At 49.5% G+C, this 12,296-nt stretch overlaps 1 protein-coding gene across 1 annotated transcript in view; it reads left to right on the plus strand.

The window, feature by feature from the left end:
- LRRC75A (leucine rich repeat containing 75A) overlaps nt 1-12,296 on the plus strand; it is a 57,036-nt gene that overhangs the window by 35,513 nt on the left and 9,227 nt on the right. Inside the window, exon 3 of the mRNA XM_015646801.3 lies at nt 3,700-3,812. Coding sequence (XP_015502287.1) covers nt 3,700-3,812 — 113 coding nt within the window. The remainder of the gene's footprint in view (nt 1-3,699; nt 3,813-12,296) is intronic.

A 12,296-nucleotide genomic window follows, 5' to 3' on the forward strand; every position in this document is an offset into this window, starting at 1 on the left:
ACATCCCAGCCTTTTTCCTGTCAGCAGCATCAGCTGGGAAGGCTGGACTCCATGTGTGTGTGTGTGTGTGTGTGGTCTGTCCCATCTGCCCAGCCTTGCAATGCAGTTTTCCTCCCAGAGTTTGAAAAACAGATAAAAAACCGCACATTCCCAGCCCCTGTGTGATGTTAGAGGGGCCACATCTTGTGTGATGCCTTTCCTGTGTGTTATTTCAGGAGCATCTGCTGCTGGGACTGGGCTCTGGTGGTGAGAAAATGCAATTTTTGTGCTTGGTTGTTGTTCTTTCCATGGAAAGGGCACTCAGGGTTTCCCAAAGCCTGGCACTGTGGGATTCAGGCTCTGCAGGTGGAGGTTTCCCTGCTCTCTGACCACAAAAAAATCAGCTTTATATTGACCTTCCATGAGTGATGCAGGCTGATGGAGATGTGGCAGAAAGAGCTTTTGGCGTCGATTTTGATGCTGTGGGAAGCAGCTCACCCCTGGAAGCAGCAGGATCTGCCCAGAGGGGTTTGTGGTTTTTTTTCCATCATTCCTGAGAGTGCTGATGGTGCAGGGCAGAGGGCTGGGTGGGGAGCAGGGATGTTATCCCAAGGCAGAGGGAGCATCCCACAGGAATATTTGGCATCATCGCTCCTCTGGGCTAATCCACTCTCCCCATTCCCCAGCGAGGTTCAAACCTTGCCAGCACGAGCTGGGCTGGTTTTTAAGCTGATTCTTAAGCTGATTCCCTTTCCAAACAAGCTCTTGGGCTCAGTCCCACCAGGGTGTGTGTCAGCTCCAATTATTTCCTGATAGACTTGGATCAGGAACAGGGAAAAGCTTTTGTTTGGAGCCCTTGGCACGGCACCAGCAAAGTCCCTTCTCCTGCTTGCGAGTTTTGGGCCTGCTCTGGAGAGGAATTGCAGAGGTTTGGGTAAAAACAAAAAAAATGGGGGTTCCTGAAGCACAGAGTTTGTGTCTCATCCATGGGAATGAGATGTGCAGAAGGAAGACTCCCATCCTGTGGGATGAAATGGGAATTTTATTTATCCCAGTGCTAATCTGCAGGGTTGATGTATTGATACAGGAATCATGTGCTCTAAATCTTATATTAAACTCCCCAAAATAGAAGTATCCCAGGACCTGCAGGGCTTGAGGGTTGAGCTTGTGAGGAAAAAAGGCTGAAAGGGTCAGGATGGCCATGGAAGGATGAGCTGGATGTGGCTGCTGATGTGGGGAAAGGATTAAAATATTCCTTGTCCTGCTCCTCCTCTTTCCTCAGAGCCCTCAGAGGGCTGCACCATGAATAGGCTGAGCTCTTTTGGGCTGAATTCCCCAGGAATTGGTTTGATGGGAAGTTTAGGCCTGAGCATCCCCACAGCCATCTGGAGGTCTTGAGCTGCTTGAGGGGAAAAAACCCCTCTCATTGGGGAGGCAAGATGGCCATGGCACATCTGAACCAGCAAAAAATTGTTTTGCTTTTCACTTTCTCAGCTTCTTCTCCACGTTCCGGTTGTGAATCATTTCACTTCCCCAACAGTTCAGCTGGGATAACGCTGGAGACAGCTTGAATTGTCTCCTCCAGGGTTATTTTGGAGGCAATTTGCAGCACAAAATGCCAGCACCGTGTCCTTCCCCCTCACGATTTTAGCACTTTGTTTCCTTTTCACCACCAGTTTTTGCAGGGAAGGCTCAGAGCTGGAAACCCCCACTCATCCCTGAGGGTGGACTCTGCTATTTCAGGGGCTGCTGCAGTGCTTAAAAATAAAAAAGCCGATGAAATGAAAGCTGCTGGCACCTGGCAGCTTAAAAAATAATATATAGGGAGGTGTTAAAATCTGTGGTGTTTTCTTCTCACGTTGGGGCTGGTGCTTCCACAGGCAGGAAGGTGTTGCTGGCAGTGTTGCCTTCCCAAAATGTTTTGAGGCTCTGATTAAGAAATTGCCTGCTTTTCCAGGCTTTCCAGTGGGAAATGTGAGGTAAAATCTTGTCTTTCTTAATTTTCTCAGTGTTAATTCCACAGGCTGAACCTCTCAGGGCTCATCCAGGCCCGGGGCTGGTTCTTGCCACAGGGAGAGGAGCTGTGAGAATGCCTGAGGAATGAAAATTGTGGGATTAAAACCCTGATTTTGAGTTCAGCATGGTGGTGAATAAAGTGTTGAAAACTAGGGGTTTAAATGTGCTCCTATAAACCCAGATTTCCTGGGAATCAGAGGCTCAGGTGGGAAGTGGTGCCTGGTTCCCGGGGTTTTCCATACCCCGTGTCCTGCTGGGATCCCTGAATCTGGAATTTCTACCTGAAATCCCCTGGCACTGCCTGCCCTCAGTGCACTCAGAGCTGGGCAAGCACCACCCTGGAATTATGAGGGAAAAATCAGCTGGAAAATCAGTTGTGATTAGTGGGAATCACCATGTGGGTACCTGGATATGTCTGGGAATAAACCCTCTCCAATTTATGTCAAGGCTTCATCCTTAGATTGGAATCAAAACCCGCAAATCCTGACTGATATTTCTGCCCCAGCCACCTGCAGAGATGTCCTGGGTTTGTGGTTGTTTGTGGTTTGTTGGGTTTTTTTTTACCCTAGGAAAACCTGCTGTAATTGTTTCCCTGTACACCCCCAAGTGATTTGTCAAAATCCCAGTTGCTCCCTGGTAATTCAATATTTATGATGTCTTTATAAGGCCGGTCCCGCTCCGCTGATGCGGAGGTGAGGGGGGGAATAAATTGCATAAATTTCATAAATTAGGCTGCAAAACCTGAGCTCTGAGGGAGGATGTGAAGGCAGCAATAATTGGCTGTCCAGGAAGAAGAGATGCAACACCTTCCTCAGCATTCCTGCCTGGATTTTCCCAGAAAATCCTGAGCCACCCCTGTGGCTGAACAGCCCAGGCCGACTGTTTATTGTAGGGTTTCCGCTTTAATTCCTATCTCTTCCCTAATGATGCAGCAGTGTAAACCAGGCAGCCAAATTGTCACATCTTGTATCTTTTTTATCATTATTGATCTTTCAGTCAGGTTCATCTCTGCCTGTGACCTTTCAGAGAGCAAGAGAAGCACTGCAGGGTGGGTGGTTTAAATTACGTGTATGAAAATCCTGAAACAGGATTCAGCAGTCTGGATACTGAGGATTGGATTTTATTTTATTTTTAGGACCCAAAATTTCTAGACTCAAATCCTTAGAAACTTTCGGAATTCAAGTTTTCCAAGCCAGTGTCCCATGGGGGGGGAAATTTGAGTCAAAATGGAGAAGATGCTGCGCTTCTTTGTGTTTTTATTTTCCCTAACAATTAAATGTTGTTGGAGTCTTCCCAAGACTCCATCGGCTCACAAAGCCTCTTGGGAAGCAGTTTTTGGTGGTAATGAATGGGTAATTTAACCAAATTTAATAAATCTCTGCCAAATTTTACTGCTGGAAGCTGTTTCATGGTGTCAAATGGTAACGGTGGAATAATAACAATATAGTAACAATAATAGCAACAAAATAATAACAATGATGATAATGATGATGATGATGATGATGATGATGATAATAATAATAATAATAATAATAGTACTGCAGAATCTTAGCAATCAGAGAGGTTTTTCCCCCCTTTCCAGGCAGTTTTGAGCATGGTCCCTTAAGGCTTCCCAGCTGGAGCCACTGTGAGCTTGGGGCATCCTGTGGGTGTGATGGCATTGCTGCAGAGCCCTCAGCTGGTGTCCTTCTCATGTTTTTGCAGGAAGGGGACTCCCTGGGAGCCATGGAGAAGCTCTGCAGGCAGCTCACCTACCACCTGAGCCCCCACTCGCAGTGGAGACGCCAGGGCATCATGAAGAGGAAGCCGCAGTCCTGGTGAGTCCCTGCTGGGTCACTGTCCCCAAGCTGGCCTTGCCACCCCTCAGGGCCACCACGGGGCTGGGGACGGTGGGAATTGAGGTTTTCCATGATGGTTTTGGTAAATGTGGGAGCTGCCAGCTGCTCCCTGCAGCGACAGGAGGAACAAATCCACCGGGATGAAGGGGTCAGAGCTCAGAGCTGCGAGGGAGCTGGGGTGCCCCAGCTTGTCACAACCTCCAGAGTCCTCCTTCCTCTCCAATCTCACCAGCATTTCCCCCATTTCTGGTTCCTTCGTGCTCCCCCAGAGGCGTTTTCCTCTATTTCCATCTTCCTTTCCCTGTTGCAGAGGAGAGCAGCACTTCAGTGCCTGGGGAGGAGGAATGGTCTGGAAAGCCTGAGCCATCCATCCTCCAAACATCCTTTGTCTCCCAAACTGCACCCAGAGCTCCTAATTAGCTGGTAATTAATGTAGGGGCACCGTGCACACCGTGGCTTCCAGCTTACACAGAAGGAATTTTGTTGTTAAAAACAGGGGAAAAATAACCTAAATCCCCTCCTCACCTCATTCCCATCTGGTGCCATCCTGGATCCACAGAGCTGAGAAACCTGTGGATGAGGCTGATGGGAATAGAAAGGGCTGCTTGTTTTCCTGATGTTGGGCATTATATATTTATTATTTTTGCTTAAGGAAGCGAGAAATAGAAACAAAGCCGCAATCTGGGAGAGTCAGGATTTGTATCCAGGTGCTGGCTCGTGGTCCCAGGAGAGTTTTGGTGGTAATGGAGCTGTAATGGGAATTAATCCAATGGAAAAAACTGGGATAGGTAAAGAGAGGGGAGGAACGCGGCCGCAGGAGGAGAAAAAGACACAAGGAAATAAAGGATTGAGCAGCCAGAGAGGATTAGGAGCGCATCTCCCAGGGATCTGGCTCATCATCCTTACAAAGTGCTGTCCTGAGAGACCAGAACGCGGAGAAATGCACTTCATTAGCAGCGTTACCCGCATTTTTGGTGGCTTTTAAGGTGTGTTGATGGGTAAAATTTTCAGTTTCCAATAAAGCAGCAGAAAGTGGGGAGTGTTGGAGCTCCCAGGCTGTGCCCCACGGGCACAGCAGCTCTAATGACCCAGCAGTTCATTACCGCCGGGTTTCCTCTTAATTAGAGTAGGAAATGCTCACCCCTTAGCACCCCATCATAGGGCATTGTTCAAGTCACAGCGATGCTGCATCGCCGAGCTCTTTAGAGCCCCAAAACCACACGAAATCCTTGGAAATGAACACATTTCGAGCCCTGCTTTGTGTCCCTCTGTCTCTGTCCTTAACCCCCAGCCCGGGATGAGCAGTGGTGTGAGCACAGCCCCGTGCCCGAGATTTGCAAGGCTTTATTTGCAGCCTTTCCCTGGAGCAGCCGGGAAATAGCTGAGGTTTTCCAGGGCTTTAGGAGCAGCGATGAGGTTTTGGGATGAGGTTTTGGCTGTCAGCGAGCCCTGACCACATGGAAGTGACCTCAGGGTGGGACTCTGGCTGCTGGTTCTCCAGCCAGGCTTCGGAGAGTGGGATTTTCCTGGATTTCTGGTTGAGATGCTCTTTTTTTGAGGTGGCTGTGAGTTGAACCCTTTGCTGGAAGGTCTAAATGCCATAAAATAGAGATTTTATAGACAGCATCGTGCTCTGGGCTGGGGTTTCCAAGTGCCCTGTGCAGCTCCCAAGGGAACCATGGGCTCCCATTCACAGGTGTTGGCATTGCCCTGGCTCGGACAATGCCAGCTGTTGCAGGAGCTCCCCAACATCACAGATCCACCCTTTTCTCTGTGTGTGTTGCAGGGAAAATCCCTTTCCTTCATCCCACAGCCACCGTGCCCGTTGCAGGTGAGAGGGAGGAGGAGGAGGAGGATGGAGACAGAGGATGGAGCTGATTTTTTGGCCAGGCAGAGGGGGAGGCTGTGCTTCCCAATCCCATCTCCTCCCAGGCTGGGTGTGCTCCCTAAATCCAGGCAGACATTCCCAGCCCTGGCACCGCAGCACCCAAACCTCTGCCAAATGACCTTATTTTTTTGGCACATTATAAATCTGTCTGGCTCTCCCTCGCTGTCTCCGCGCCTCCCTCGGAATACATTAAACATCCAGGGATGAGAATCAGGGAAAGCCAACAGCAGCAGGATGAAGCCAGCCTGCTAAATTCATTTCCCTGCGCCTGGCTCTGCCTGGGGACACGATTCCATCCCACGGTTGGACCAGCGAGTGTGGAATTAGCTCCTGGAATCTCCCTGCTCCTGGAATCTCCCCGCTCCTGCTGCTGCCAAGCGCTCGCAGTCAGCATCACAAAGGCCAAAAACCGGGAATCAAAGCTCCCGCAATTGCTGTGGAGCAGGGGCTGGGAGGGAGGAGGTGTTTCCCAGGGGAAACCATCCCCTGGGGATATCCCGGTCCTTTCCCGGTTGTGGTAGCAATGAGCCAGGAATGCAGCAGGCAGGATGATGGGGCAGCGGGCACCAGCTGAAGGAATATCAAATATTCACGTTGTAACTCCAAATTTACATCAGCTAGACCCTTTTTTTTATTATTTTTTTTTATTTTTTTCTGCACACAATTCCTTTAATGCCCCTGCATAAAACAGAGGTACCATTTAGGGTGAAGCAGCTCACTTTAAATAGAATTAAATGGGGTCAATCTGGACCTAAATTTGTGGGGTTTTTATCTCTGCTGCTGTTCTGCAATAAGCAGAGAAACCCCCAAAATGAAGCCTAAGCCTCATACTGGGGGTGTCCTCACCAGGCTGAGCCAACATTGCACTTTCTGCACTTTCTAACCCAAATTTTTGTTTCACAGCTCCCAGCCCTCACTCCTGCAAATCCCCCAGTGCTGGCACCTGGAAAGAGCCAGGAGCTGATCCTTTTCTCACTTCTCCTGGGTTTTCCAGTGGTTTTCCTTAGCTCCAGCCCACTCTTGTCTTTGCCACTTGTCCTTTCTGCTGGTGACACCTGGGACTCAGCCTGAACTCCTTTCATCCTCTGAAATCATTAGAAATCACCTTGAAAATAGCAGGAAGATTAGTAATTCGAGACAGCTTTTGGAAGTGTGGAGGCTCTGTGAGGCTGTGGCAGATTGAATCCCGGGTTACCTGAGGGTTGGATGTTCTCCATGGCATTTGGCATTCAGGTGCAGAGAGCTGTTAGAACAGAAGGTGTTTGGATCTAGTGATAAATTTACAGAGGTTGAGCAGCCTTATTTTGAATGCAGGAATGATCTTTTAGCATCCCACTCCTGATTTCATTTGGGGCACAAAACATTTCTGTCCTGCAGGAATGCTGGGCTTTCATGTTGGCAGTGCCTGCTTGCATTGCTTTACAAAGGAAAAAATCATTTAAAAATGAGTTTTCATGGTGGGAGAAGCCCTTTGGAAAACAGAAAGGGAATGTTTGTGGCTGGAAATCCTCCTCTGCTGTGGCAGCTGGTGGGCGAGCAAGAGAAGTTGGAGCTCCTGCAATAAATGGTCCCTTCAGAGCTTCCAGCACAAATCCAGGCAGTGGGAGGAGGCTGGAGCAGGACTGTGCAGGGTCTCAGATTAAAATCCCTTTTCTCTGTGTGTGTGTGTGTGCTGGAGCTGCTGCAGGAACAGGGAATGTGGGAGCTGGAGTCTTTGGGAAGTGTGTGGGGTGATCCCTTCTCCCTGTGTCCATGGGATGTAATTCCATGGACATTCCACGGCTGTCCCAGGGAGCAGAGAGGACAGAGGATGCTATGAATGTTCAGTGATTTGGGGTGGTGGTGTCGTTTTCCACCTTTTGAAGTGAAAAGCAGGTGATTCCCAAACCTCTCTGCTCTTTCCAGCATCCCTGAGGCTCTGGGTGGGGAGAAAAGCAAAGCTCTGGTTCCCGGTGCTTCTTCAGGTTGGGAAGTGGGGTTGGGAAGCAGAGGGATGCTCAGCCCTGGCTTAGAGGTGTGTCCTGCACCCCTCAGGAGGAGGTGGCTGAGGGTCAGAGCTGCTCCTGGCCAGGGTGAGCTTTGCTGGGTCACATCACCACAGCCGAGGGCTGTCCCCTGTGTGGTCACTGAGTCCATGAATCCTCAGGAGATCAATCCCTGGTTTGGTGGCTCAGTTCATTCCCAGGATGGGCACTAAATCCCAGCTCCTGTCTGCCCGTGCCTGGTTGTTGTTAAAAGAGCTGTTCCCCCTCTGTGGAGCCACCTCTGAGCGTGTCCTACCCTCCTTTTGTAATTGAAGGCTGGAAATTCAGGTTTAATCTCTGTTTACTCCTGAAATTCAGCATTTGAATCCCAGCCTGGCCAAGGTGGATGAGGCTTTTCTCTGGAAATATTGAATGGCCATCAAAAACATCTTGCAAAGTGTCTGATGTGTGGCTGTCCCTTGTCACCACCTTGGCTGTGCTGGAAGGAGTCCCCAGGCAGCAGAGCTGTTTGGTGCAAAGGGAAATCCCTTTGGATAACTGGGAATGGGAAGGGTTAACCACAGGCACTGAGCAATCCTCTCTAATAAATGTGATGGGAAGGCCTGGAGTGACACAGAAATGAGCTAAGATTTTTGGGAGAGAGAGTAGAAAACCTCTGGGAGACACATTTGGTTTGGTGGGGTTCACACAGGGCTCAGCCAGCTTAATAAATTGGGAATATTTTCTGTGCTTTGACAGAAATGTTTGGGAATTTGTGGTGCTGAAGAGCAGGAGGAGGCTGGTCCCAGCAGGGCTGTGGGATTTGGCTCTTCTCCACACAGCAAATGAGGAGCTTTGATGGGGTTCAGGGCACACAAAGAGGAAAAAGAAGAACTTTTTGAGGTACCAATAAGGAGAAATATTTGGATGTAATTTTATCCCAGGAATGCCCTTTTCATCACCTCTCTCCTCCTCACCTCACTCTCCTCCATGGCCATGGGGCATTTCCTCCATCTGCCAGTCTGGGGCTCTCTGGACTTTTTATAGCTACTCAAGATGTGACTTTTCTCTTTCTCTTATGGCTGGGCTGGGAACAAACCCTGATTTGCCCTGTCAGTCGCTCTGTTCCCAGTGCTGCTCGGGGTGCTGCCCCTTGAGTTGATTCCCTGTGGCACATGCCTGGCTGCAAGCACAGTCCCTGCTGTGTTTGTGCCCTCTGATGCACTGAGTGACTTCCAGACTGCTCCTTGGCTTTGTGGAAATCCATTTCCCAAGGTATCTGAATGGGAGCAACATTTGGGGCTGCTCCATTGCATGTGCCTAGCTGGGATTTGGGATTTTTCGTGGAACCCCAGTAGATGGATTTGAGTGGGGTGGGCAGGTCAAACCTGAGGTTAAATGTGTCCAAGCTGCTTCCTAGAAAAGAGGGAAAATCCCAGCCTGCTGAAGCTGGGATGCAGCTCCCTGGAGCTCCTTGTTATATAGAAATTCCAATGAATCTCTTCTCCAAAAATGCTGTTTAATGTGCAGACATCCCCTCTGGCAGCCCCAGGGTTTTGTGACTGTGCAAAAACCGTGGTGAAATGTTTTGTCCTGGTGGGAGTGGGGTGTGATGTTGGAGGGGAGAGGAGGAACACAGCAGCAATCATCCAGCACAGGTTGAGTGGGAAGAAGGAAAGGATTCCATCCAGCTGGAGATGGATGTCTTGAATGAGAGGAATAAAAAAAAAAGAAGAAAAAAAAGAAAGCTGTGTAATTTTAAAGTCGATAATGCGCAGCACTAAGAGGCTTTGGTGTAAAATAATTCTCTTTTCAGGCTAGTGGGGTATAAATTCAGGGTGCCAGGGTGTCCCTGGCTTGCACTTTATCCCTGGATTGGGGACAGGATGTCAGGCAGGGAGGGATGGACCTGAGAGTGCACAGGGATGTCCTGATCTGCTCCCAGCTGTGTCAACGTTACAGCAAAACAGAGGCTGAAAACAGACCCAAGGAATTCCTTTCCCTGCTGGATGATGCTGAAGGGCCCAAAAGCACAGAGAATTCAGGACAGACCACCAGACACCACAGTTCAGGCTCCAGAGGCTTAGAAGGAAAATGCTGTGATGCTTCTTGTTGAATTTAAAGAGTCAGAGCCCTTTGGCTGCTGAAAATGGGGCTAAGATGTGAACAGATGAAATGCCTCATGTGGGGGGAAAGGTGGAATGCTGCAAATCAAGGGGAGTAAAGATTTGTGAGTGCTGTGGTTGAGAAATAATTCTGCAACATGTGGCTTGTGGCAATTAAAGGAGCTGCCACCATTGTGGGATCATTAAGGCTGGAAAAACCTTCTGAGATCAAATCCACCACTAAGCCAAGAACACATCTCCACATCTTTTAAATGCCTCCAGGTATCCTTTAAATAACTCCAGGGAGTTAGTGTTGATGATATTCTGGGGAAATCTGATTTTCTTGTGCCTATTGGAGTGGGAGCTGTGGATCTGCTTCCTGGAAAACCTGGAAAACCTGAACAAGCAGGTGCTGAAACCACTCCTTGCCACTGAGAGCTATTTGGCCACCAGATCAGCAGGTTTGGGGTGGAAATGAGTTTTGTTTTCCCAGCTGAGTTGGGGGAGAGGTTATCCCTGCCCATGGAGAGGCTGCAGCTCCTGGCACACCTTGCCCAGCCAAGAGCTGGCATTAACCAAGAGCTGCATTTCAAGCTGCTGGAGCTGAACAGTCAATAATTGATGGACACTGAAATGCCACCCGGGCTGGTGGCACAGGGCTGGCACATGGAAGGGACCTCAGCTTTTCCACTGGCTCAATGTGTAAAATGAGCCCTTCCCCTGCTCCTTGTCTGGGCTGCCCCAGAGTTGGAATCAATTGGCCCAAACTGCAAAGCACCGTTTCCCCCACACTGGTGAATATTGACCCTGACAAAGGCTTAAATTGTTTTTGCTGCTCCCGACAGCCAGAAATGCTGGAAAATAAAGCAGGAACAACCCAAGGCTGGGATGAGGTGATTTGGAGCAGCAGGACACCCCTCCCCACTGACTTTTCCATCACACTTTTGCTGCAGCCTTATAAACTTCGGGTTTTTAAGGCACTACCTGGGATTTAAAACCTTGATTTCAAGCCACCCTCATCCTCCTCTTTCCTCTTTCCTCCTGCAGCTGGATCGAGGAATAAACGTGGTGGTTTTCCTCCCCTCAGAGGGAACATCTCTCCCCTCCCACCTCCTCGTACTTGGGGGCTTGTGCCTCCTTTAAATGTGTTTTTTAGTTTGGTGCTTAATTAGAAAAGGCCTTTGATGGTGAAAAGTGTGAGGTTTTTAATTTTGGGGGGTTTTTTTTGGTAATAATTACTCCTCTGCTTCTGGGCAGAGTGGAAATGAGATTTTCCATGGACACATGGCGGGGATTATTTAAATCCATCCCCGCCACTCGGGCTGCGGAGCCGGGAACCAAGCGGTAGAAATTGTTATTAAACAAGAGAGTCAGCTGGGAAAATAATTCATCTCCCGGGCTTGGAAGTCGCCCAGACACTCTGTGATGATTTGTCTTGTCTCAAACAGACGCTGGCTCCTTTTTTTAGGTGGTGAGGGGCAATCTGGGGCCGGGATGCTGCTCCATGGGGGAAAAGCATCGCTCCCAGCAGCGGTTCCCATTTAACCCCAGCCAGCCCAGCCTGGCTGTCACCCGGGCTCTATTTCCCAATTAAGACAATCAAGCTCGATGATGAAGCTTTGTTAAGCGCTCCTTACATTTATTTTAATTCGGCAGCCCTTTCAGGCGGTGAATGAAGGTGTTTAGTGAGCTCATCCATCACTTAACTCGGCGGCCAATTCCCACCTCCCACTGCTGCTGCTGCTGCTCTCTTTGCATGGAAATAACTTTAAATTAGCTTTAAAATAACGCGACAGCGGGGGGCTGTGCCATCATCACCGGGGGTTTCTGTCTGTCCCCTGAGAGTCCCCATGGGTGACACAAACCCTTCCACTCCTTCATCCTCATACACCCCTCTGCTCCCCATCATCCTCTGGGAGATGCGGTGGGGAAAAAACAACCCCTCTGGAGCATCTGAAGCACAGAAGGTTCTTTTGCATCTCAAAAGGGGCTTTTGTCACCTCCAGGAAAAGGTCCAAAGCCCCTGGACACATTCTGGTTTTTCCAGCCTGTGTTTTGACATATCCCAGTGTCAAACGAGGCGCTCAGCCCCAAGGCTGATTCCTTTTGTCCAGCTTAGGGTGGCAATATGTTCTTCCAGGTGTTTTACTCCCCCCTTGTCCAGGATTAGCGCCAGACTGTGGAGCTGGGGGTGGTTTTTTTGGGATGAATCCATCCTCGTGTGCTGCAGGTCACTCCTCTCCGTGCTCTGGGGAATGAGGATTATCCCTTGGTAGCTCCTGGCCGGGCAGAAATGCCCATCTGGAGCCGGTCCTTCCTGCATTCCCTGCTTCCATCAGCTGCTGGGTCACCCCCCACAAAGGGGACTCGTTATCCCAAAGACGATGAGCTGGAGACTTGAGGGGAAAAACAAAAAGTGTGTGTTGACATAATATGGACAAATTTGTTGGGCTGATCTTTCCAGCAGCGTTCCTTGAGCAGCCAGCTCAGTGACACAAACCCTCAC

This window comes from Parus major, chromosome 19 (assembly GCF_001522545.3).
Source record: "Parus major isolate Abel chromosome 19, Parus_major1.1, whole genome shotgun sequence".
Lineage (NCBI taxonomy): Eukaryota > Metazoa > Chordata > Aves > Passeriformes > Paridae > Parus > Parus major.